The following is a 27,791-nucleotide window of genomic DNA, read 5'->3' as shown; positions in this document are numbered from 1 at the left end:
TCTGCCTCCCAAGCACTAGGATTCCAGGTATGTGCCACCATGACTGACTTGAGATATACTCAAGAAACAGGATTAAAGTGCTAGGTATTAAATGTAGGAGATGCCAATGCAGTCATGGATGATTTTCCTAAGATTTTGATTTGAGTAACTGGGTTATTAGAATGCCAAAAGGAACCTTGGGACAGACAGATTTGGGGATGGAGGTGACAAATTCCATTTGTGAGAGTTCAGTTAGAAGTGTCTAGAATACTATATAAAAAAGGAAGATGACAGATAAGTAGAATGAAAACACATGAAGGGTTTGGTGGTAGTTTGCCTAGCACACATAAAACTTAGGAGGGAAAAGTTAGATTGAGATGTGAATCAGAAAAACACTGGCTGAACAGTGATTAATACAGTAAGTGGAGCCCTAGGAATAGACGATACAGCAGAGGGACAGAGATCGGGAGCTTAAGGCCTGGCTTCAATGAACGTCAGTATTTTGTAAGGAGAAGTACAGGCAGAGTAAAGGAGAAGGAGCCAGGAACATAACCGATGCTTTGGTGCAAGGCACTGACTAGGGAGTTCACTGAAGACCTGACGACTGTGGCCCGGACACTGATGAGATGCTCCAGATGCGGAGAGCTGTGAAGCAGGTCTCACTATCAAGGTAAAACATACTGCTCTGGTTTTGCATAAAATCTTGCCTAGTGTAGTATCTAGATTACTTCCTAAGAAAGATAAAATGGTCTAAAGAAAGTACTAAGAAGGCATTCAATTGTCAGAGAACTCTTGTATCCAAATATACCAATTTTAGGATTTGATTTTAAATAAAGATTAAAGCAAGATATGCTGATGAAAAAACTAGTAAAACTTGGAATATTAGATAAAAGAGATCCCTTTATAATTTTAGGCAAGTAAAAAGAAAAAAGTTCAGTGAATTCTGAGGCAAAGACTATAATTCATAGTTAAGACTATAAAAGGATTCACTGAAATATGATGCAAATTCACAGCTGGCAGAATAAAAAAATGGATTGCCCTATGAAAAGTGAGTATGTTTCAATGCAAAGGTGAGTCTATCCTCCTGTATCTTTGGTATCTGTTAGGAAATAGTGGTCTAGATGGGCTTATTATTGATATGATGTTTCATTACCTTACAGACAAGGAAGATTCAGTTGCTTCAAATGATATTAAACAGAACCCATACTTTAGACTCTTAAACTAAAACTAAGATATTTAATTTTTAAAAGTATAGGGTTTTTTTTTTTTTTTTTTTTTTTTTTTAAATCATATGGCTCAGCTAGCCATCATTAGCAGGGGCTGCCCTATTCTAAAATGAGTATTAGGGGTCCACATCAATATTTTGTAGACTGATATTCCAGTTTCACAATCATAAGCATCACATAGACTGTTTATTAAATGGGATTCCTAGGGTCCTACTCTGAGGAGTCTGCGTGCTACAAGACTAGAAAATCTATCTGGCCTGGCAAGAGCTTCTGCTGACTGTTATGATCTAGAAATATTGTGAAATATTAATGTAAATAAATTATGTTTTACTGGAAACCAGGGAATGTCTTAATCATTTGACAACTCCAGGGTCTAGCACACTTTCTGGGACAGACTTGGGACCTAACACTATCTGTCATGATAGCACAATCTGAACGTCTGGTACTGAACAGCCCTGACAGACAGGCGCCAGGGCTCGCTGACTGGGTTTAAGAACTCTCCTCCTCTAACAGGGACTGACACCTTCCTTACTCTTCACTGCCGGATCCCTGTGCTCGCACACTCTCCTCTGACTCACAAATCTTACTCTCCTTCTGTCCCAGTGGAAATCTGAAGGCAGGAGTGAGAGGAAGGTGACCCCTGTGGCTACGTCCCCACAGTCACACCCAGAGGCCCCATCCTGCTCCTCACCTGAAAGCCCCTGACCTAGCTCCTGTGATGAAATGCCCCGGGGAGCCTTCCTACCTGAAGAAGAAGAGGAACAAACACTGAGTCTAAGTTTTACTCTGAAATTCAGATAATTAATGTGTCAGTCCTAGTCTCTAGTCCATTGGAACATATGAACACTTACAGAGAAATCTTTGCAATATCTTAAAACTGAGTACTTTTCCTGTTGTTAGTTTTACCCCTTTTCATAATTATTGGCATTAGGAAAAAAAATTGACAAATGCTGAGATTGTACTGAACTGGGGAAACCCCTAAGATTAAATAAGGTTTCACAGAAAGAGGATCGGCTGGGCCTTGGGGAAGAAAAGCATGGCTGGAGGGCAGGCAGGCGGGCCTCAACCACAGAGCACAGGGTTCCTTCCGCCCAGGGACACTCCTGCAGGGCAGTCTGGACTCCACAGCACGTGATGGACGACGCTGACGAGGGTGGAAGAACACAGCAGGGCCAGGACGTAACGGACATAACAGCACAAAAGCATGGGGACAGCGCTGGCTCCCAAGACAGAAACCCAGTGTGTGCCTCCTGGGTGTGGGTGCCTGCGGAATCCCGCTGAGATGGCTCAGCGGGACACAAGTGGTGAACGTGTGTAAGATCAATCTAGAAATGAAAGAAAAACCATTTCATGAAAAAAAAACGGGAGCTCAATGGCTACACAGGGTTTAGAGGGTATGAGAATATGTACCTAAAAAGGGGTACTTTCTCCAAAGTTAATGAGATACTTCTAACTTTAATTAGAATATGTTTTTCTACATATACTAGTTTAACCATGGTGAAAATCCAGTAAAATACTGAGAGCCATTAAGGGAAATTAAAATTTTTTCCCCCTGAGACAGGGTTTCTCTGTGTAGCCCTGGCTGTCCTGGAACTTGCTATGTAGACCAGGCTGGCCTTGAACTCAGAGATTCACCTGCCTCTGCCTCCCAAGCGCTGGGATTAAAGGCGTGCACCATCACTGCCTGGCCAAGAACAATGATGTTTTAACAAATAATTCAAATTGTCCTCTTCATCAGAGGTGACACAGGATCTACCTGGGCAACAGGGACAGGGGTGGTCCACTTGGAAGTTTTTCCAATCTTTGGTTAAGATTTTAAAAATTGAAGTTGGTTTGTAGGAGAGTAGACATTTCTGTGATTCAGGACCCTTTCTCCCACGGAGACCAGGGTACAGGACCCTTTCTCCCTGGAGACCAGGGTCCAGTGCTATTTTTCTTTTTTCCTATGCAGATGGAAGCAGCCAATCAAAGTTAGTAGCCTTACATTATCTCAACTTATATGTCTACATTTAGAATAATGACCAATTTCTTTTGTTGTTTTAAAAATTCAGCAGTATTTATCTATATGGCATTAAGAAACCTTTTTATCTTACCAAGTTCATTCATTGCATGTCTATGCTCTTCATCAAATGAAAGTTTCATTAGAACACACACAGCAGGACAGATCTGATGTTCAACAGGAGCGGGCACTGAAAAATAAAATCACCTAAGCCGTGACCTCTGTTAGCTTAGAAGGATGCTATTACACTTCTCAGATGTGCAGCGTTAGTACCATGCCCTGAATGTACAGAAGGGTAGCAGATGGACAAGTCTCTGCTGAATGACGAATACACACCACAGCTGCGGAACAGCAACCGTGTCAAGGGCTCCCGTGCCGCAGCATGCTCACCACCTGCCAGCCTTGAGCAAGCCTGCCAGACTACTCTCCCACAGGTTTTGCTCTAGCTCATGTGTGTAATCATTTTAAATGATTTTTCTATGAAAGAAAAAGCACACTTTGGTATAACACTGTTGGATTTTGTTTCTAAGGTAAGTGTAAGCCACCATGATGGTTATGGATTAAAAGCTATGGTTGCATATAAATGTGATACCTAACAGAAAGTTTCCTATACAGACAGATACATAGTAAAAATTTAAAGAAAAGGATATCTAAAATGCACTTACATCTTTAATATCATATGCAAGGTCTCAAGTCACTATTTGACACAAAGTTTTTTTTTTTTTTTTTGGTTTTTCGAGACAGGGTTTCTCTGTGTAGCTTTGCGCCTTTCCTGGAGCTCACTTGGTAGCCCAGGCTGGCCTCGAACTCACAGAGATCCGCCTGGCTCTGCCTCCCAAGTGCTGGGATTAAAGGCGTGCGCCACCAACGCCCGGCAACACAAAGTATTTTTAAAGTAGTTTTTTTCAGGAGCAATAATATGACTTATTAAATAATTGTGGGTACCCCACCATCAATCAAGAAAGGAATGTTCTCCAAACAAAGTGTCTATTAGCTCTCACTCCAAGGCTCCCTACGTGGATTAAAAACCATCATCCCTGCTCTTTTTCTTATACATTTTTAAGATTTGAAATAATCTTTACATTAAGCTTAGAAAAACTCTGCTATATAGGTTCAAGGACATATGCTAATGTTTTTAGCTAAGCCTCATTTCTAAGTTTCATTTCTCAATGGAGACGCTAACACCTTCCCTTTCCTTGTACTACATCAAGGCTACTGTAAGGACCAAGAAACAACAGGTAGTGTGGGCCCAGGGAATGCTGATAAGGAAATGTACAGGCCACGGCTTCGTTGCTAACAGCTGAAGGAACTCATGTAAAATCACCTCCCACTCACAAGGCCACCCAACTGCTCACACTGATTTCAGCTCTACTAAGCACCTTTTTCTAAAATTTTGTGGTGCTTTGCAACAGGGTCTCATGACAGAGGCTGACTCTGAATTCTGTTTAGTCCAAGATGACCTTGAACTCCTAAACTTCTTGTCTTCATCTCCCAAATGCTAAGATCACACACACGAGCCATCAGAGCAGCTAGCTTTAAGTTTTCATGACTGCAGGTTTCTTTTGGCTTGTTCTTCTGGAAAGCTTGCCTGAGGTTCTAGCAGGGACTGCGCTTCTTATATACCCCTGACTGAATGAAGGTCCTCCTCTACTAGGGAAGGTCGTCCTCTCCAACTGCGTACTCAGTTTGGGGGAAGCAAGAAAGCAGTGTGGGAGCAAAGGACCGCCTGCCCAGCCATATCACCCTCACATCTGATTTGCTTGTTCTGTTTTGATTGCACAGTAGTACACATAACATTTTCCTTTGCTAAAAATTTTTAGGGCAATGCAGATTTAAGCCTTTAATGTGTTAGCAGCATTAGCTAGCTAATACAGATCCCTCCTATTCATAAAGACAGCATCCTAACTAAAAAGAGTTTCTAACCTACAGCTTACATACGTATGCTTTGAAACATGCAATGCGATGTCTACTACAGAGAACGTACTTGGATTTTTGTCCTGGTCCATGCCTTGCTCATGGGCTTCCTGCCACTCCCAACAGGTTTCACAGTAAGCGCGTATCTGTTCCAAAAGATGAAGGACTCGGATTTCACGCCTGCCTCTCTTGTCGTCAGGCTGTGAGTGAATGATGTTGTGGAGTGCTGCACTGGCCCTGGCCCGAGCCTCTTTACTGCCCCGGGAATTTCCCAACAATACCGAGTCTTTGTCATTGCCATGTAAAAGCTGGATGAGGAGAGGAAGACATCCAGACTGTCGCATGGATATACAGCTGTCCTGGGAGCTAGACATAGCTAGCAAAGTTCGCGACATATCGTCCTTATCATGAGTACCAAGCATTGACAACAATGAGTACACCATTTCCACCTGTGGGCCAAATGAGTTTAGAAACACATTATGACTTTAATACCCAAAAGCCAGATTAATGAAGTGATGAATGGGATTATTTACTAAATTTATTAAAAATTAAAACAAAACAAAATAGAAAAAAAAAACCTTTCTGGATGAAGTGATGAGTGCTATTTCAAGATAACATCCACAGTTGATTTATGTGAATAAATAATAATATTGCAAACTGTTGGAAAAAAAAAAGCAGGTTCTTACAGGATTGAAATTGCTATTTGCCTGCATCAGCTAAAGCTAACTGATTACTATGAATGAAAATAATTAATTTTTCCTTTCTCTCACATACCCACTCATTCACATTCTCTCTCTTTCTCTGGAATGTGTTTTAATTTTAATTTTCTATATAATTTAAAACTTCATTTTACTTCTAAGCAATAGAAAATGCTTTGCAACAATTATAATCTACTAAATGCTAATTCTTTGCAATCATTACATTTCATCAGGATTATAGTTACATTTAAATTTGTATGATCTGTTATCATATAAAATTATTTTGTCATAAAAAGAAAAATGCCACAACCACATAGAGAGTGGCAAAGCCAAGAATTGTTGTTATTTTCTATTTTTTTTTAAAGCAATTGGTAAGCATTAGTAGCTTTAGCAATAAATTGGAAGGATTAACTTAGAAGCAAATTAGAAATAGAAAAACAGCATCCAGTTAGCATGGATTGTTATCAGCTTCCCTTCAAAGTTAGAGGATATTCCATAAAAAAGGAGAGTATTACATGAAGAATGCATCATCTGTTTAAGTCAGAGATCCACAAGAACACATCTGACTGTATCTTCAGACATATTTTTGGTCTTAATAACAGTGGTATATTGGTGTTAGGGGCATCGTGTAGGTAGAGGCCAGGAGTGCTGCTTAATACCCCACAGTGTAACAAAGAAGGACCTCGCCCATGTTGCTGAGGTTGCAAAATGCTGCTCTGAATGTGTAAGCACACTTTCCAGTGGTGCTGGTTCTATTATGGCAGTGATGGGACTGTGGATAATGTGTTCTCATCAGATCTAGGTTCAAAGTTTGGTTCCATCTCTTTTAAGAAGCTCTGTGATACTGGTTAGTTTACTTGATGTCTCTTGAACATCAGTTTTCTGAGCTGCAAAGTCGAGGGACTTACATTACACAGAAAACGATATAAAATAAGAGTCTGGCATTCAAATTGTATAGCAAGGCCTGGCTATTCTTATGCACCAATCACTTCTAAAGGAAATGCACCCTGACTGCCAGTGTCCATGTGCCAAGAGTCAATACTGTGTTGATGCTGAACCAATCCGGTCAGCTGTCAATGCTAATGTTCCAGGCAGCTTCTTTCTTTTCAATTTCTCCCTCAGGGGGGTAAGAATACAAGTGTTTGAGAGAATTGGGGAGAATGTAGAGGCAACTCCTTACTGGCATACCTCGGAGCAGTCCCAAATAGAAACTATCATGGATTAGCACTGATTACTCAAGTTCATTTCTTTAATTTTTAATGTTTCTTCTTCTTAATAAATAAATCAAGTCCAGAGCCTTGGGCATGCTAGGCAAGCATTCTACCAATGATTTCTATCCCTAGCCCTAAAATTCATTTCTTAAATTAATTAGTTATTTCAGTGATCCCTAAGCACTGCCATATTATTTGAAGAGAACACAGAGTATGCTAGGAAGACAATGTAATTCTTTAGTTCTGACTGAAAGCATATCGCTCAGAATTCCATCTTAGTAAAATATTAAAGTGATTTACTTCTCACACATTTCCCCTAATCTTAAAATATTGGTTGCACTGCTAATGTTCAATTTCAATAATTTTTCCATCCATTTCAATAAATAGTCATTAACAATCATTTGCAGATACTATCGATGCTGAAGACAGAAAAACAATCTCTTTTCTAAGAGAGAGTTTCCTGCCAACTGTTAACGATAGGGACAAAGGAGGCAAAGGGCTAAGGGGACTCGAGGAACTAAGAAACGTCTTCTGGAGACGCGTGCTCAGAGTCCTGGGCTGTGCCAGGTCAGCGGCAGGCACAGCACAGGAGTGGACAGGCACAGCACAGGAGAGGACAGACACAGCACAGGAGAGGACAGACACAGCACAGGAGAGGACAGGCACAGCACAGGAGGAGAGGACAGACACAGCACAGGACAGGAGAGGACAGACACAACACAGGAGAGGACAGACACAGCACAGGAGAGGACAGACACAACACAGGAGAGGACAGACACAGCACAGGAGAGGACAGACACAACACAGGAGAGGACAGACACAGCACAGGAGTGGACAGACACAGCACAGGAGGAGAGGACAGACACAGACACAGCACAGGAGTGGACAGACACAGCACAGGAGGAGAGGACAGACACAGCACAGGAGGAGAGGACAGACACAGCACAGGAGAGGACAGACACAGACACAGCACAGGAGGAGAGGACAGACACAGCACAGGAGGAGAGGACAGACACAGCACAGGAGAGGACAGACACAGACACAGCACAGGAGAGGACAGACACAGCACAGGAGAGGACAGACACAGCACAGGAGAGGACAGGCACAGCACAGGAGGAGAGGACAGACACAGCACAGGACAGGAGAGGACAGACACAACACAGGAGAGGACAGACACAGCACAGGAGTGGACAGACACAGCACAGGAGGAGAGGACAGACACAGACACAGCACAGGAGTGGACAGACACAGCACAGGAGGAGAGGACAGACACAGCACAGGAGGAGAGGACAGACACAGCACAGGAGAGGACAGACACAGACACAGCACAGGAGGAGAGGACAGACACAGCACAGGAGGAGAGGACAGACACAGCACAGGAGAGGACAGACACAGACACAGCACAGGAGAGGACAGACACAGCACAGGAGAGGACAGACACAGCACAGGAGAGGACAGACACAGGAGTGGAGAGGACAGACACAGCACAGGAGGACAGACACAGCACAGGAGAGGACAGACACAGCACAGGAGGAGAGGACAGACACAGCACAGGAGGAGAGGACAGACACAGCACAGGAGAGGACAGACACAGACACAGCACAGGAGAGGACAGACACAGCACAGGAGAGGACAGACACAGCACAGGAGAGGACAGACACAGGAGTGGAGAGGACAGACACAGCACAGGAGGACAGACACAGCACAGGAGAGGACAGACACAGCACAGGAGGAGAGGACAGACACAGCACACAGGAGAGGACAGACACAGCACAGGAGAGGACAGACACAGCACAGGAGAGGACAGACACAGCACAGGAGAGGACAGACACAGCACAGGAGTGGTCAGACACAGCACAGGAGAGGACAGACACAGGAGAGGACAGACACAGGAGAGGACAGACACAGCACAGGAGAGGACAGACACAGCACAGGAGAGGACAGACACAGGAGTGGAGAGGACAGACACAGGAGAGGACAGACACAGCACAGGAGAGGACAGACACAGGAGAGGACAGACACAGCACACAGGAGAGGACAGACACAGCACAGGAGAGGACAGACACAGCACAGGAGAGGACAGACACAGCACAGGAGAGGACAGACACAGCACAGGAGAGGACAGACACAGGAGAGGACAGACACAGCACACAGGAGAGGACAGACACAGCACAGGAGAGGACAGACACAGCACAGGAGAGGACAGACACAGCACAGGAGAGGACAGACACAGCACAGGAGAGGACAGGCACGGGTGGGGCTGAAAGAGTCAGTCTGGCTGGAGCTTGGGATGCTAGCAGGTAAACGAATAATGAGCTGAAAAAGAAATCAACAGGCACCTAATTCGGGAGTTTTTGTAAGTCTCATTTTCTCTTGTTTATGTTTCTTTGTATAAAAACGTCACTCCCCCCCCCCCCAGGAGACTGAGTCAGCATCTTTAGAGAATGTCCATAAAGACCATCTTAGCAAAGCATTCCTAGCCGTGGCAAGAGGATTTGCAATCTGGCATTACCTTGGTCCCCAGATGACTTGTCAGCCTTCGAGGAGCAGAGTGTGTGCTGCCAGAACTCAGAACACTGGCTGTTTCATGATCCACTCGTGTGGCTGAACTCTAGAAATGAAGCAGATTCCAAACAGAGTAATTTAGATACAAATACAGGCGACTCCTAAGCTCTCCCAGTCTAGAAGGGCTCACTGAAATTTTATGAGGGAAAGAGGAAAACAAGTAACTGCAGTATAACCTAACCCAGCGCCCCAGCAGAAGACTGCACAAAATCCCGGAGGGAAGCAGGAGGCGGCGGTGACGGCTGTGGATGATGAGAGCTGTATTTCTAACAACGAAGGCAGCGCTGCAGACAAACATGGAGAGTGGGGTGGATTAAATAATTGGGGGGGGGGTGCTTTAAAAGATGTTATATTCAAGCTGCGGGTACTGAACTGTAGGGGGCAGACCAACAAAATCAGAATTATATTTTAAAAAGGACAAAGGACAGGATGGAAAAGCCAACGGATCAGAAAAGATTTTAGATATAAACCAACAAATTCATGGTCCTTATCTAGGCTCAAAGTCAAATAAAATATGATAAACACGTTTGTGAAACCATAGAAAATGAATCAGGACAGGCTATCCAGTGCTATGAAGGAACCACTGGTTTCTTTGGGGATATAATAATGACTTCAGGTATATATTTTGAAAAGTGTTCTTAGTTTGGAAATGCACAGTAAAATATTTATGAAACAAATGATGGAATATTATTCAGAAACAAAATGGGTAGTTGCTGTGGATATCGCTCTGTATAAATAAAATGCTGATTGGCTAGTAGCCAGGCAGGAAGCATAGGCAGGACAAGCAGAGAAGAGAATTCTGGGAAGTGGAAGGCTGAGGCAGAGAGACGCTGCCAGCTGCCACCATGAAAAGATGTTAAGATACCGGTAAGCCACGAGCCACGTGGCAACTTATAAATTAATAGAAATGGGTTAATTTAAGATATAAGAATAGCTAGCAAGAAGCCTGCCATGGCCATACAGTTTATAAATAATGTAAGTCTCTGTGTGTTTACTTGGTTGGGTCTGAGCACCTGAGGGATTGGCAGGTGAGAGAGATTTGTCCTGACCGTGGGCTAGGCAGGACTGGAAAAAACTCTAGCTACAGGTAGTCAAAGTGGATGTGATCTATATGGGTCACTATTACTTTGCCTTTGTGCCATTTGGAATCACCCATGCATGGCTTCCCCCCTCGTCTATCTTCCTGGACTTGTGCTTGAACTTGACAACTACCTACAGACGTTACCAAAGATCTTCAAACAAACAAGCTGAGACCCCATCAAGGAATGGATTCTATATAAACAAGCAGGGACTAGCCCGAGTCATTTACTTGTAGCCTTTCCTACCATTTAACTTTCTGAGGAAATAAACACAGATCAAGAAATCCTCTTCCTAGCAAAGATATTAGTCTCCTTTACAACCACTAGTCATACACTCAATTATTTAACCATCAATTATTTATCAGGGACTGTGGTACATAAACACAAACCAGACAGGATTTTTTTTTTTTTTTTTTTTTAAAGACAGGGTCTCAATATGTAGCTTTGGCTGGCCTCAAAGTCCGCTTGCCTCTGCCTCTTGAGTGCTGGGATTAAAGGTGTGTGCCACTATGCCCGGCAAAAATTCTTTTTTTTTTTTTTTTTGGTTTTTCGAGACAGGGTTTCTCTGTGTAGCTTTGCACCTTTCCTAGATCTCACTCTGTAGCCCAGGCTGGCCTTGAACTCACAGAGATCCGCCTGCCTCTGTCTCCCGAGTGCTGGGATTAAAGGTGTGTGCCACTACCACCCGGCTCATAAATTCTTTATATTTGAGGCAGGGTCTTGTTATGTGACCCAGGCTATCCTCAAACTCAGTCTTCCTGACTCAATCTTTCCAGGCTGTGATTACAGATGTCCGCCAGCACTCTTGGCATGACAGAATTTCTGCATTTCTGGAGCTTGTAGTCTAGTGGGGGAAATAAACCTATCAACCAAATAGTCAGACAAATAAATGTAAACCTGAAAGTGTGGGAGTCTTCCAAGGAAGGAGCATGCTATGACGGCCTGCCTCTAACTGAGTGCTGATCTAGTCTGTCTGAGACATACAGGAACGGGGTTAATGGAGCAATAGGAGATGAGAACAGCACTACCTGGAACAGACAGAAGGGTATTTACTGCAGAAAGAGGAAGCCCAGTAAATATGAGGAATCCACAGGGCACTGCGGCTCAAGTGGTGAGAACAGGCTCTGCCCTGCAGCTGACTGTACATACGGTCAAGAGAAAGATGGTCAAGAATTATCTTTAGTCTAAGAACTAAGAGAGTGTTGGAAAAAGCAATTCACAAGGAGTAGAGTATTTGTCAAGATCATTCTCACAGAGTAAACGGAAGGCAAGTCAGGGTGAGAAGGGGTAAAGAAAGGGCGTGTCGTAGGTGGTGCAAGTAGCGTGTCAAGGCTGGCGCCTGGGGACTCATCTGTGATGCTGAGGACATCAATGAGTTTTCATTCTTAACCAATGCCAGTTCTTATTTCTGGAACAAATACTAAAGTAAATTAATAAGCCTCAAGATGCTGTGATGTATGCAGATTCTATCAAGGTAGGTTGAAAGGCCAGGTCTGCAGGTGCGTGCATCAGCCTTTCAAATGGCTGGGACTAGCGTTTAAAGAAACCTGGCAAAATAAACACTAGGTGCACTGATGAAGACTACTTGTCTACATTAGGATTTGAAAGCAGTGACTGATAATAGTAACTAAATATACAGTGTTGGTGGGATTAGTGTCAAACAAAACAAAATAATTCTTTTTTTTTTTTTTTTGGTTTTTCGAGACAGAGTTTCTCTGTGTAGCTTTGCGCCTTTCCTGGAACTCACTTGGTAGGCCAGGCTGGCCTCGAATTCACAGAGATCTGCCTGGCTCTGCCTCCCGAGTGCTGGGATTAAAGGTGTGCGCCACCACCGCCCGGCAAGAATTCATTATTTGAAGGAGGACTAAATACTGGGTCCTGAATCACTGCTTTCTTTTTTTCTTGACAGTGTGTCTCCCTGTGTAGTTCAGGCCGGCCTGGAACTCACTCTGGAGCCGACTGGACTTTTCACTGCCATCCTAGCTCAGCTTTCATAGTGTTGGGATCACTGGTACGCGCCACCATGACTCATTTACCCCTTTCAGTAGATCCCTCCTCGGCCATTCTCACACTTAATGAATAACACGAGGCTTCAACAGGACTCTGGGGAAACCTTACATGACAGAAATGGAAATCAGCACAGTCTTTTCTTCTATTTTCCCAAAATAAAAACGCTTTATAGTTGTCATACACTGTAAAGACCTGACACTTACTAAAAAGTTAACAAATGTATAAACAGTAAAACAAAAGCTACAACAATCTCAACACATGATGATAGCTACCGGTGACACTGACCTAGACATTTCTCTATACAGATGCACATCAACATATGTACAGTGAATTATCTCACTAGCCTTCTTGTGTCCATTTTGAAGCATCTTTAAATAGCTGACTTGTATATATATTTTTAAATAGCTAACTTTTATATATCTTTTAAATTTTTTTGCTTTCTATAAATGTTTGAAAATAATATAATCTTGATTTTTTTTGCTGTTGCTCTGAGACAAGGTCTTTTGTAATATAGGCAGGCCTCTAACTGTCTTTGTAGCCAACAGTAGCCTGAACTCCTGATTTTACTGTTTCTACCTCCCAAGTTCTAGGATTATAGACACGTGCTACTCTGCCCAACTTTGATCTTGACTTTTTATTTTATTTATTTGTTTGTTTATTTTTTGGTTTTTCGAGACAGGGTTCTGTGTTGCCCTGGTTGTCCTGGAACTCACCACTGCCCAGCTGATCTTCACTTTTAAAGGTCAAGCTCCTCCTTGAGGACTAACTTTCAGAAAAGATGTTATTCAAGTTGCTAAGTGATGGGAGCAACCAACAATCCTACCCAGGTGTGACGTCTATGAACCATAACAAAAACCAGCGTGGTAAGGGAGCTGGGAGGTGGTGGTGAACACCTTTAATCCCAGCACTCAGGAGGCAGAGGGAGGTGAATCTCTGAGTTCGAGGGCAGCCTGGTCTACAGAGCGAGTTTCAGGACAGCCAGGGCTCCATGGAGAAACCCTGTCTGAAAACAACAAAACAAAACACAACACAAGAACTCCCTGAGGGCACACAGTGGCACTCACAGCTTGGCGTAACCAACAGTTGCCTAACTGGACTTAAGGCTTGCTAAGCAGGAGGGAAATGGAATCACGCCTGGAACTGGAAACCTAGCCAGCTACCCAGGGCAAGTGAGATAATGGATTTTAGAGGAGACTATTACCAATAAATAGTTTATTAAACCAGCAAACTTCCTAACTGCACTTTAGATACTTATCTTTATACCTGCAGATCAGTGTTGCTCTCATCCTTCATCAAAGAAGCTTCTCTTTGAAATAGATGGAGACCATTATAAAAAAGTCAAGATGCAGAAAAACTGACTGTGTGGTGCCTAGCACCCGTGAACACATCTACAACACAACTCTTGACCCTAAAGCACAGGGAACATCTCGGAAGAGACCAGGAAATCTGCTGAGACTGTGTCTCTTTAGAAAAAACTAGGAAGCTTCAGTCATGATGCACAACAATATGGTTGCTTAAACAAGATCTGAACAAGGACAACATGAACAACCAGGCTAATGTGGAAGGGGTTATCTAGTGGGTGGGGTGGGGAAGAGGCATGCTTAGACAAAGAACTACAGGCAACTAAAAATTTGGAGAGTGGAAGAATTAGTCTTCTTCAGGATGAGTCCCATAACTGGGTATCCAATACCAAGAGGTCAGCCCTGCAATCATGTACATTCAAGCAACACTACACAGAACGAGCAGGTTCTGTTTATATACGTCTGTGTTATATATATGCATATATATGTAGTAATAAAAAGAAAAAGAGGTCATGAATTTGAGGGACGGGCACAGATAGATGAATAGTGGAGAGACTGAAGGGCAGAAAGGGAAGGGGAAAATGATGTACTTATATATTTTTTTTTTGGTTTTTCGAGACAGGGTTTCTCCGTGTAGCTTTGCGCCTTTCCTGGAGCTCACTTGGTAGCCCAGGCTGGCCTCGAACTCACAGAGATCCGCCTGGCTCTGCCTCCCGAGTGCTGGGATTAAAGGCGTGCGCCACCAACGCCCGGCGATGTACTTATATTTTAAAAAGGGTAAAAGCGAAAAAATAATTTCATTTGTAAAAATTTTAATTAAATAACTCATTTTACATTTATGAGTGTTGTGGAATACTAGTTTAAGATGTGTTACATTCATTTATGCTGTGGAATATTTGTTTAATGATGCAAAGAGGTGTTGCATTTGTTTAACTCTGTAAAGCTTTGTTACCTTGCCTGCCTAAAACATCTGATTGGTCTAATAAAGAGCTGACTGGCCAATAACTAGGCAGGAGAGAAAACTAGGTACAGCTGGCAGACAGAGAGAATAAATAGAAGGAGAAATCTAGGGAAGAGATTGAGGAGTGAGAAAAGGAGGAGAGGAGGTCACCAGGGGCCAGCCACCCAACCACACAGCCAGCCACATAGTAAGAAGGAAAGAAAGATATATAGAATTAAGAAAGGTAAAAAGCTGGGAGGCAAAACGTCGTTAAAGAGAAACAGGATAATTTAAGTTAGAAAGCTGGCTAGAAACAAGCCAAGCTAAGGCCAGGCATTCATAAGTAAGAATAAGTCTCCATGTATTTATTTGGGAGCTGGGTTGTGGGGTCCCCAAAGAGTAAAATTAAAACAAATAAAAACAACTACATGGGTGTTTTGTCTGCATGTATGTCTGTGTTTTACATGTATGCTTGGTGCCCTTGAAAGCCAGAAAAGGACATTGGATCCCCTGGGACTGAAGTGAGCCCTCAGGGGGGCTACTGGGACTTGAACCTGGGTCCTTTGGGAGAATGGGTCAGTGCTGTTAACTGCTGTCCTATCTCTCCAGCACCTGATTATGACTTCTATTGTCTAACAATTTTGTTTTGATGTCCTCAGATACTGAAGTATTCACATTCTTCTGAAACCTACTGATGCTTCTTTTGTGGTTTTTCCACCCACTTCATAAAGATTTCCTTCTAATCTTTTTATATTTGCAAGTCTCCATTTCGGATATTTAGTATAATTAACTTTAACTGAACTCTTCTTCCTTCTACACTGTGGGAATACTTAGTTCTCAAAAAAGAAAAAAACCCAAAAACCCAAAAAAACAAAAACACTCAAACCTTCTACTTAACTCTCATTATTCTATCCTACTTCACCACTAAATAATCTTCCTGTATTATGCTAACTAGTGATGCAGAATGAAGTCCCTGCTTTAGCTCAGTAAAAGGAAACCTTTAAACAGGAAATATTTTAAGCTTTATATATTAATTAATTAATAAAACAGTCTCTTTTTTGGGTATAAACAGAATTATCAAAAGTAACCAAGAAAGACTAAACTAATCTTTTTATTAATAGTAGAAAAATTACCTTATAGTCAATTTAGTGAAATTCTATTTTTAAAATATCATTCATTTACAACATAAAGTGTCTGCTGAAGGAAATTTGAGAAATACAGGACACACCAATGAAAAGCTGTCATATTATTTCGATAAACCATTAATTGAAAATTGGTGGCTATTTGTACAGATGGTAAAAAATAACAGCTAAACACGATAAAGTATATAGCTTATTGTTTAAGTACCAGAATAACCAGTTATTTTCCAGGTAAGATTTATTTCTAGATTTGTGTAATCTTCAAGTACATCAGAAAGTAAAAACTGTAAGAGCCTTTGTGATCATTACAAACCCAGGAAAATGTCTCTGTACCGAGAGCCTTGGAGGAAAGCAGAACTATGCCAATGCAGCAGCAACAGGGTCAACCACTTGGAACTAACCGCTCTCCAAAACTATGCACACCGGGCATGGCGACCAACATAGAAACATGATCGAAGCACAAAAATAGTCCAGCAAACTCAGAAAGTGTATTTCAATGAAATAAGGAGAAAGGGATAGTACTCTGATCCTGAATGTTTCCAGAGACACACATTCTAAGCAAACAGGATTTGTGGATCATCCACCCAACACTCCTTTTTAAATTCTGAGTCAACCTGAAAAATGACATAATGGTTCATACCTGGCCACTACCAGAAGTTGCCATGTTGCTTTCGGCCACTCCTTGACCTTCATGCTGCCGTTCAGCTTCATGGGAGGCAGCTTCATGCTTGCTCTGAGATGACCTCTGTTAACATGGAGTTAGCGTCATTACGTACAAAATGGTGGGTGCTTTTACAGCTCACAGCTTCACTTTTCTTCCAAGCTCCTAATGAATCAATCATACAGGCTGACAAAGACACAGAAGTGCACGCTACACTTGCAACTTCCAGCACGGCCTGCAGTCGACTATCCTGGTAAAAGGGAAGAGAAGTCTTCCCCTAGTATTGAGCTGCTGCGTAAGACAAAGGGTTTTCTGAGGGTCACAGAAGCACATCCTCCACCAGACGTGCCCCTCCCACTATCAGGAGTACAACCCTTTCCGCAGGGTCACGTGACCGGGGCATTTAATGGAGCTGCAAATACACAGTTAAACTGACGCCTAAGCTTACAAACAGCTCCCGCGCAGGCATACTTTACAGAGAATATGTGCACATCTGCTAATGTCATATGAAACCAAATGATAAGGTCTCTGAAACTGATAAACAAAAGAGAAAACTCTGCTAATGTAGTCACCATCTGTTATATGAAATAAAAGTGACATATTATAGCCAGTAAATGTAGTCATTTCAAAATAGATAATACAGGGTGACCACTTTGTAAAATACCATCACAGGATATAAGAAATAAAATAATCTACCACCATCTTTTATAGAAACTCTTATTTTCTTGCTTTAGGAAAATGCTACTCCATTAATATAAAGATTATGCTTTAGAAATCTGACATAAAAGTGTATCACTATATTTAAAAATGCTTTCCTTAGAATTTTAACCCTTAAGCCATTTAAAAATATGACTTAAAAAGTAACTTTACGTGTTCCACTTTTACCATAAACTAGTAACAGCTGTAGCTAAGCAAAGGGAAGTGATTTGGTAATTCAGCAGCAGCAGACTCAAATCAACCAGAGTAGAAACACACGGTCTCCCTATGATAAACCGAGCCCAAGATTATGAAGACCATGCAGACACAGCAGCAGTACAAGTGGAGATGTCAACGTGTCTGCAGACAAACACATCACCGCGTCCGGCCTAGGCGCCAGGGGACACGGTGCCACTAACCCAGCCTGTCACCCTTCCCTCTCAGCTCAGTCTAGTGGGACGCTGGCAGACAAGGGCAGCAGTAACAAGAGCTCAAAGCCTGACAGGGTACGAAGGAAAGCTGTGAGGCTATGGCGGTCAGCGCAGCAGTGCTCTTAGAAGTGCCGCGGGAAGGAAGGCGGATGACTAGGAGAAAGAAGATTCTAGGAAAACCAGGGACACATGCAAAGGAGCTGGAGCAGGAGCAAGTGTGACCTCTTGTAGTTTATCAAAAGGTCACCACAGTGCTGAAGTGCACAAGTAAAATGGTGAGCAGAATTGCTCAGTGGCTAAGGGCACTGGCTTCCAGAGGCCCCAAGCTAGAGCTCCGGCACCCACAAGGTGGCTTACAACTGTCTACAACTCCAGTCCTAGGGGTCTGCTGATCTCTTCCGGCTCCCACTGACACACAAGCAGGCAAAGACACTCATACACATAAAACAATTTAAGCTGGGCAGTGGTGGCGCACACCTTTAATCCCAGCACTTGGGAGGCAGAGGCAGGTGGATCTCTTGAGTTCAAGGCCAGCCTGGTCTACAAGGCAAGTTCTAGGATAGCCAGAGCTACATAGAGAAAGCCCTGTCTCAAAAAAAAAAAAAAAAAAAAAAGAAAGAAAGAAAGGTAGTTTTTAAAGTGTACTGATTTTGTTGGATTTGCCTTTCCAAGTTATTCTGAGGCTACCACACCATGGTCTTCACTTTCTTCACTCATAGACAGTCTCATGTAACCGAGGCTGGCCTCACACTTGGATTGAGGATCAGCACAGGCAAATGTCCGAAAAGTGAGAGGCTGGCTGATGAGAAGTCACCTTGCTTGAGAACCACCACGGAAAGTGTTGCCCAGGTTCTGCTGCCCGGGTGCACCAATAGGGAAAGAACTGGTCAGGCTACCCACCCCCATACTGGCAGTCCAACCGGATGGGGCTGCCCATGTGGTTCTGCAGGCATGCAACTTCAAGATTTACAGCTCATGAAAACCTGCACTAAGAGTCCAGGAAGCCACTGGGGACATGTGGCAGAGGTAAAGTCCCTGCGAGGAGGCCGGACTGTGACATGTCCTGAAGAGAGGGGCACACACGGAACAGAAACAGCCAACCGAGGCTGCACGCATGGCAGGAGGCAGAGTGGAGAGCAAGGGCAGCATCTGGGATCTGCCATGCTGGGTTTCCCACTTACTTTGGTCTGATCTTCCCTTGCTATCCTCCCAGTCCTTCATGTTGGAATGGGAATGTTTGCTATGTAGCTGAGGTTGGGCCTTGAACTACTGATCCCCCTGCCTCTGCCTTCTGAGTGCTGGGTAACAGGAATGCATTACTGGCTGAGCTAAAAAATAAATAAATAAATAATTAAAAGCAATTCTGCTTAAGCAGTCAAGTGCCACAAAAATGTACCCATTAAGTGTTCAAGGAAATGATTTTCAATGAATTACCAAGCACCATTATAATCCAGTTTTAGACTAGTTTTATCATTACAATAAGCTTTCTCCAGTCCATCAATCAGTACTACCGTGCCACTGTATGGAACATTTAAAAAATGTTACAGTTGGTGTTTTGTTCTAGGCAGTTATGGAAGTACCCTAAGTCTCAAAGGAGAGTGGATTTTTGAACAGTGTTAGAACTGATAAGACTATGGAATGTCTTTAGAGATGGACTAAATGCACTTTGTGTCATGAGGTGGCCATGACTATCTGAGGGTCAGGATGGAATCACCTACGAGTGTGACAGTACCACCGAGGAGCTGGGATTGGGACTGAAGACACAGGGGAGGAGGGAGAAAGCACCGAGCACCAGCACACGCCTCTCTCCGCATCCGGACTGCTGGTGCAGCCAGACCAGCTCTTCCCGCCCTTGCTGCCACGCCCGGGGGAACCCGGCAAGACAGGCTGGGTCTTCCCAAGCCGCTCTCTCTTAACTGTGCCTGACATTCTGCCACAGGGGATGAAGCATTATTCTAACCATCCCTAGCTCACACAACTCCTCCCGGTAAATGAAAAGGCGGCTGGAAACTGAAGCGGAGAAGGTGGCCGCTAGGGGGTAGGTGGGCTTTTGTTGCTTTGTTTTGGGACCCAGGTCTCAGTGCAGCCCTGGCTAGCCTGGAACTCACTGCAGACCAGGCTGGCCTCCAACTCAGATCTGCCACACCCTGCCTCCTGAGCGCTGGGATCAAAGGTGTGCGCCACCACACTCAACTGTTCACTGGGCTTTTGATATGCTGGATTTAAAGTCTTTGACTAATCCTAAGTGGTGATGCATGGCAGGAACATGAATTAAGAATCTAGAACTCAGGACTAGCAAAGTACACCGGCCAGCATACAGAGAGCACCTAAAGCCTTCCAACATCAAGTAAGCTGTCTGAGTAGAGATGACGCAAGGCCACCTGGGCCTGGCGCTCAGATGAGAAGGCTGGTTCCCTTTCCTTCCTCACTGAGCCCGACTGAAGCACATCTGTACTCTTGGACCACTGTCCTCCATCACTGTTCTAGACACAAGAGAGGCTGCTGCTGACTTCTAGGAAACACCAAGTGTCTACAGTCCTGTACCCTTGTATAATGGAAACAGTTTCCTACCCTAGGAGACAGGACTGAGAAAAAGACTGTTTCTTGAGGCAGGGGCTCATGTAGTTTAGGGTGGTCTTGAACTTGCTACACAGCTGAGGCTTGGCCTTGAACTATTGATCCCCCTGTCTCTGCCTTCTGAACGCTGGGTAATAGAAGTGCATTGCTGGCCTGGCAAATAGATAGGTAGGTAGGTAGACAGATATAGATAGGTAGGTAGATAGATAGATAGATAGATAGATAGATAGATAGATAGATAGATAGATAGATAGATAGGAGGTAGATAGACATATATAGATAGATAGGTAGGTAGATAGACAGACAGGTAGGTAGATAGATAGATAGATAGATAGATAGATAGATAGATAGATAGATAGATAGATAGATAGATAGAGGGGAAGTAGATAAAAGCAGTCAAGTGCCACAAAATATACCCATTAAGTGTTCAATTAAAATGATTTTCAATAAATTTACCAAACACCCCCATAATCCAGTTTTAGAACACTTTAATCATTATAGTAAGTTCTCTCCCACCTAGTCAATCCATATTACCCCTCACAGCACCAAGCAGCAGCTGATCTACTTTGTTCTGTTCTGAGGTTTTGTTTGGGAGAGGGTCTCACTGTGTTGCCCAGGCTGGCCTTGAAACTCAATTCCCCTGCCTCTGCCCCACAAGTGCTGAGATGACGTGGGCCTGTGCTACCTTGCCCAAGTTGTATCTTTATAAATTGTTGTTTCTGGGCATTTAATTAAAAAAAATGTGTGCTTTGTGTGTGCGTGCAGTTGTGGAGGCCCAAAGCTGACGCTGGTTGTCTTCTGTGAGGTCACCCCCTACTCTATATACTGAGGCAGGGTCTCTCCCTGATTCCACAGCTCACCAATTCGAGCTGGTGTGGCTAGCCAGCTTGCTCTGGTGAACCCATAGGCCTATGGCTTTTATGTGGGCTCTGACTGTCCTAACCCTTGTCCTCACACTTGCATGGAAAGTGCTCTATCCACTGAGCCATTTCCCCAGTCTTCTGGGAATTTTATAAATGGATTTATGTGGTTTATTTTATTTAATAAGTTTTCAAAAGTCATCCACTTTATACTTGCAGTAGCCAATTTTAAGTACAGTGTACAACAGTATCACGTCTGTACTGTCTCTCCTTTAGGGATACAACGAATAAAGTTGCTAGACTAACTTAAAAACCATGAGGTAGGTAATATGACCTCACTTCTTTTAGACACCTGGGAATGGGATTGTTGGGTTAGATGGCAATTTTACATCTGGAGAACTGCCAGTATTTTCAGGTACACATTTTACATCTGCAAATCCAAATCAAACCCCACAAGTCTGCAATCCCAAATAAACTTGCAACAGAGTTGGAAATGAGGGTTACAGGCTGATCCCAAGAGAGCATACGACAGATATTTTCACCTCCCACCACCTCACTTCATCTCTGGACTCTGCAGTGTGCCTTCCATTTGGCTCTTATGTCCCTCACAATAAAAGGAGAATGAGAATCATTTACGTATAGAACTGTTAGTGAGGGCCGGAGAGATGGCTCAGAGGTTAAGAGCACTAGCTGCTCTTCCAGAGGTCCTGAGTTCAATTCCCAGTACCCACATGATGCCTCACAACCATCTGTAATGAAATCTGGCGCCCTCTTCTGTATATATAATAAATAAATAAATCTTAAAACAAACAAACAAACAAACCAAAAAACTGTTAGTGAATCCTGAGTATTCTGGAGGTCTGCAAAGGCCTGAATTTCTAAATTGCTGGACAGTAAGTGTGGATGGTTTTAGACCCCAAATGACCGGTGTGACAGTGAATCTCATTTGTCAATTTGAGATCTGGAATCACTTGGGAGACAGGCCTCTGGGAATGCCTGTGAAGGATTTTATTTATCAAATTAACTGAGTTGGGAAGACCTCTAGTTCTATGATCTTTCTTACCAGAACTTTCTTAAATGTCTAGTAGTTATTAGTGTCCATACATACTGAAGAGATGACTAGCTACGAAAAAGTTCAATGAAGTTTGCCCTCTACAGTGACCACAGAATGGGCTAGCTGTGTTTCTTTTTTTTGTTTGTTTAGTTTTTTTCTTTTTCTTTCTTTCTTTTTCTTTCTTTCTTTCTTTCTTTCTTTCTTTCTTTCTTTCTTTCTTTCTTTCTTTCTTTCTTTCTTTCTTTCTCTTTTTCTTCCTTCCTTCCTTCCTTCCTTCCTTCCTTCCTTCCTTCCTTCCTTCCTTCCTTCCTTCCTTCCTTCCTTTCCTTCCTTCCTTCCTTTTTTTTTAAGATTTATTTATTTAGTATACAGTTTTTTGTCTGCAAGTATGCCTGCAGGCCAGAAGAGGGCACCAGATCTCATTATAGATGGTTGTGAGCCACCATGTGGTTACTGGGAATTGAACTCAGGACCTTTGGAAGAGCAGCCAGTGCTCTTAACCTTTGAGCCATCTCTCCAGCCCTAGCCTTGTTTCTTAGAGAAGCTTGTGTTGCTTTCAGAAGCTGGCCAGAGAAGACAAGGTTGGAGGATGACAGGAGTTTCACCATTAAGTACATTTTCAACTAATTTAGCCTTTTTTTTTTTTTTTTTAGATTTATTTATTTATTATGCATACAGTGTTCTGTCTGCATGTGTCCTTGCAGGCCAGAAGAAGGCACCAGATATCACTACAGATGGTTGTGAGCCACCATGTGGGTGCTGGGAATTGAACTCAGGATCTCTGGAAGAACAGTCAGTGCTCTTAACCGCTGAGCCATCTCTCCAGCCCTAATTCAGCTTTTTATAGAGTATTTCCAGCTTTAATTATACTAGGTCTACTGTGACCTAATCAAAGATCCTTTTTCTTGGGGGGGGGGTGATATGGCTCAACTTCTTTTCTGTTAGGATTGAAAAGAGGAACAGCAAGCAGTTGTGTTGAAATGGGAAGCAGTTTTGGGGCTCACTTGCTTTTTAAAATTTTATTTTAGTTGTATGGGTGTTTTGCCTTCATGTATGGGTGCACCACAGGGTAGAGGTGGATCATACCTTTAATCCCAGCATTTGGGAGGCAGAGGCAGGCGAATTTCTGAGTTCGAGGCCAGCCTGGTCTACAGAGTGAGTTTCAGGACAGCCAGGGCTGTTACACAGAGAAACCTTGTCTTGAAAAACCAAAACCAACAAAACAAAACAAAAAAACCTCAAACCAAACTACAACAGAAGAATGTATGCGCACTATGGGCAAGCCTGCTACCAATGGAGGCCAGAAGAGAGCATCAGATCTCCTAGAACTGGAGTTACAGGTGGTTGTGAGCCACCATGCAGGTGCTGGAAATCTGACCCAGTTCTTCTGGAAAAGCAGCCAGTGCTCTAACTGCGGAGCCATCTCTCCAGGCCCCCAACCTGCTTCTAAACAGATCTTCAACTAACCTGATTTCAGCTCTCTTCAACACTTATATTCACAGGTGCCCCGAATAGCCAGTCTCGGAACCTTTAGGACTCCATGATACACAATGTGGACTGTCTGGGCTGTGTCACGGCTTTCTTATTCTCTGTAACATGCTACGATAGTTAAGCCTGGTGAACGCTTCCGGAGCCTCCATTTTTATTCCTGTCACTTCCCCTGGAGTTTGTGCCTTCTTCATTTAATGCTTTTACTATCATTTGAATAAGGATTGTGGGATAACCACAAGTAAAGATATTTGATCAATTTTTTTTTTTTTTTTTACTATGACTTACATGTAAGAAAAGCTCACCTATAGGGCAATGATAGCCCAAGCTGTGATTTCATTATACAAATTGACAGCTGACACTGAAGTGACTAAATTTTAACTGCTGAAAGGTATAAAATGTTTTGGAGCTGGAGAGATGGCTCAGCAGTTAAGAGTGTTGGCTGCTCTTCCAGAGAACCTAGGTTCAATTCCCAGCACCCACATGGCAGCTTACAACTGTCTTTAACTCCAGTTCAAGGGTATCTGGCATCCTCACATAGATATACATACAGGCAAAAACCAATGCACATAAGAAAATCTTTTTAAAAAATGTCTCTCTCTAGAACGTCCATACCTCAATCATGTCACGTTAATTACACGCACTTTCTTTCCCAGGAAGAGTTAAATACATCACCACATAAGGGCAGGTCACTAACCTCTGCTTCAGCTGCTTGGGACTGTAAAAGCTGTCGTACACGAAGTATGTCCTTCTCTATTTGCTGAATTCTGGCTATTCTTCGCTAAAATCAGAGAAGAGAAGAAATCAGATACTCATTTCTTTTTTATGTGTCTTCATGCACACGCATGTGTGGGTACCTGTGGAGCTGTCTGACAGGTGCTGGGAACCAAACTTGGGTTCTCTGGAAGAGCAGCAAGCTCTTTTAACCAGAGTCATTTCTCCGGCCCTAAGAATTCACTGGTGGGTACAAAGAAAACAGATCCGGTAAACTGCAGAGATAGCAGTGGACACAGCCTGACAGAGCAGCTTGCCTTTATTGTTTTAATTATGCATTTATGTGTGGTTTGGTGCACATGCAATTAGGTCCCCTGGAACTGGAGTTACAGGTGGTTGTGAGCCATATGATGTGGGTGTTGGAAAATGAACCTGGGTCCTCTGCAAGAGCAGTATGTGCTCTTAACTAATAGTCCATCTCCTCATCCCTAATATCTTTATGAAAAATATTAGTGTAAATAATCATTACAGCTACCGCCTATCAGCTTAGGGTTATACCAAAACATTTTTATGTACCCAGTTACATATGTAACACATTCACACATTAATGACTATTGGGGTCAGTTTGGGTTTTTAAATACACTGAATTTTGTGTAATAGATCTCTAAGTATGTCTAGTAAAACTACAAAAATACATTATATATCAAATTGTGTAGTACATGTACTATGAAAATTGATATTTAAGTTATTTTTAAGAATAAATGATAGACCACAACTTAAATGAATGTGGTGCCAGATCCAGCACCTAATTCATCTTAGAACAACTACCAGCACATATCTTAACAAAATGGCCAAAAAGAAGTCAAATTCATCTCTCTTCTGGGATATAGATCAGAAGCCCTGGGATATATCTATTTACATCTGTGTACAACAAGAATTGTCATGTTCTCAAGGATCTCTAAAAACAGGAAGAGGAAAAAAACCATAACAATGCATAGTCTAAGAATGAAAATTTACATAAAGCCAATGAATATTTCTCATAGTTTTTTTTTTTTTGGAAACAAGTCTACTTGACATTTAAAAATAATTGTATGAAAATTTCAAATTTAAATATAAATGTAAATAGAATATATTTTTGGAAACTGGTTATAGGTTCTTGATTTTAATTCTTAGTTCTGACAGTAACTATCTTTTTCTAGTTTATGATGTGCTTGTCATTATCCTGATGGTTCCTGATGAGGACAAATTCTTAATTTTAATCAGTAAAATTCATCAGCCTTATATTTTATAATCTTGTCTTGTTTAAGAAATTCTTTTCTATACAGTATCAGAGGTATGTTTATGTATATATTTTTTTTTTTTTTAAGATTTATTTATTTTTATTATGTATACAGCATGTATGACTGCAGGCCAGAAGAGGGCACCAGATCTCATTACAGATGGTTGTAAGCCACCATGTGGTTGCTGGGAATTGAACTCAGGACCTCTGGAGGAGCAGTCAGTGCTCTTAACCTCTGAGCCATCTCTCCAGCCCGTTTATGTATATTTTCAACCAAAAAATGAAAGTTTTATCTTTGACATTTCAGTCACTAGTCTATCTGAATGCAATGTGGGTAGGAAGGCAAGAACTATATATACTAATTGTAACCTGATAACCAACAGATACAGAAATACATATATGCATATGTATATGCACATAAAGTTTAGTTATCTCCCCAACTAGTTGTGCAACTAATCAACTATGAAATGTGTCATGTTACAGGTGTTAAGTATTACCTCAGATATAATCATATTCTAACATAAATCCCACCCCTAACCAAGAAGTTATTTGCAATTGTAGCTGCTGGGAGAGGGCTGAACAGTTTTCTTCAATAGAGAGACACTGGGTACATCAGTCACATCCCAGGCCAGGACACATGCTCGGGAATAACTAGTTAAGACCCGAAAAAAAAAATGGCTCTATGGCTTCCCCCGCTTTTTGGTTCTATTTTTGTTTTAAGAAAGAGAGAATATGAAGTGGATCTTGGAGGAGTTGAAGGAGACCAAAATATACTGTATAAAAAAAAAACTTAAAGGCAAAATCAACTTTACAGAATACTATTTATACCATCATACAAATATTAATTTGTCCTATTAGTTGCTATTTAAATACAATCTTTGGATGTTCTTCCACTATATCTTAAAAGTGTTTTAGAAAAGCAAAAACAAACAGTTCCCTCTGCTCACACTGGAGCAGACAAGGCAGTAGTAAAAGCCTCTACAGGGCTAGAACACTAGGCAGTCACACATCTGTGTGCACACAGAAGTGCTCAACAGTAAGATCAGCTGGTGGTCTTCCGACTCGAGTGTGGTTTCTTCTCATCCTCACCCCTCATGTTGCCTTCCCTGAGGGTTTCTTCACGTCTCCTTGGTTTCTCAAACAGGGACTGCTGCTGCCTCTATTTTGAGTTTTTGAAAAACTTCTGAATTTTAACAGAAACTTAGATTACAAAAAATAACAATCTCAAAGCAGCTGAAGTGAGTAACTGCCTACCAGGAAATCAGCATCTCCCCTGTGATTCTATGCAGAAAGAATAATACCCAAATGACACATGGCAGAGTTCTGTCAATACTGGTTACCATGCCCAACAGTCACGAGGAACTGTGATCTGGAAAGAGTGCTGACGTAAGACAGGTTTGAAGGTTTCTCCTTGATGATGCTACAGGATGGACTGACGGCCTTGTACCTGTGAGTCAAGTGCTCCATCAGTCAACTACAGCCTGGCCGCACAGATGCTGTGATAAAGGAGTTTAAGCAGCAGCAGCAGCAGCATGGGAGCTGTGATGTGCAGTAAAGGAATACGCCATTCACCTGTGCTCGCTTCTCCATATCCTGGCAGGTGCCAAGCTGCTCCTCCATTGCAGCCCTGATCTGCCTCGCTTCATATTCCAGTTGTCTTCTTGTCATATCTGTTTGTAAGGAAAACTAAGAGCACAAATAACATATTAATCTCTCATTGTTTATTATTAAAACCAAAAAGCACACAAATGTCAATTAAAAACTGAGTAAGTAACTATGTAAGTCACTATACTTGAGAAATCTATTTTGTTCTCCAAGGAATCCTGAGTACGGCCACTAGGCTTAGCTGGCGTTCCTAATGAGATTCAGAGCTGCCTCAAAGTCAAAAAAATGGCTTTAACTTAAACTGTTTCATTGAAAATATGTAACTGGTCCAATTAAGGTGGGCCTAACTTCTGTCCTCCTATGAT

General features: G+C 42.5%; 1 protein-coding gene across 29 annotated transcripts in view; it reads right to left on the bottom strand.

Annotated features, from left to right (window-relative positions):
* The window catches only part of Apc (APC regulator of Wnt signaling pathway), a 101,538-nt gene that overhangs the window by 18,401 nt on the left and 55,346 nt on the right, over positions 1-27,791 (bottom strand). For 4 of the 29 annotated variants that reach the window (XM_076554925.1, XM_076554903.1, XM_015996636.3 and 1 more), the window contains 7 exons: positions 27,394-27,507; positions 24,526-24,609; positions 16,702-16,806; positions 9,540-9,638; positions 5,189-5,567; positions 3,299-3,394; positions 1,897-1,950 (listed from right to left, as the gene is read on the bottom strand). In XM_076554925.1, the coding sequence (XP_076411040.1) occupies positions 1,897-1,950; positions 3,299-3,394; positions 5,189-5,567; positions 9,540-9,638; positions 16,702-16,806; positions 24,526-24,609; positions 27,394-27,507 (931 nt within the window). The remainder of the gene's footprint in view (positions 1-1,896; positions 1,951-3,298; positions 3,395-5,188; positions 5,568-9,539; positions 9,639-16,701; positions 16,807-24,525; positions 24,610-27,393; positions 27,508-27,791) is intronic. The other 25 variants (XM_076554904.1, XM_076554906.1, XM_042263806.2 and 22 more) reach the window with 11 other exon arrangements.

This window comes from Peromyscus maniculatus, chromosome 19 (genome assembly GCF_049852395.1).
Source record: "Peromyscus maniculatus bairdii isolate BWxNUB_F1_BW_parent chromosome 19, HU_Pman_BW_mat_3.1, whole genome shotgun sequence".
Lineage (NCBI taxonomy): Eukaryota > Metazoa > Chordata > Mammalia > Rodentia > Cricetidae > Peromyscus > Peromyscus maniculatus.
The sequence above is the reverse complement of the archived record's forward strand: the minus strand, read 5'-3'. Positions and strand labels throughout refer to the sequence as shown.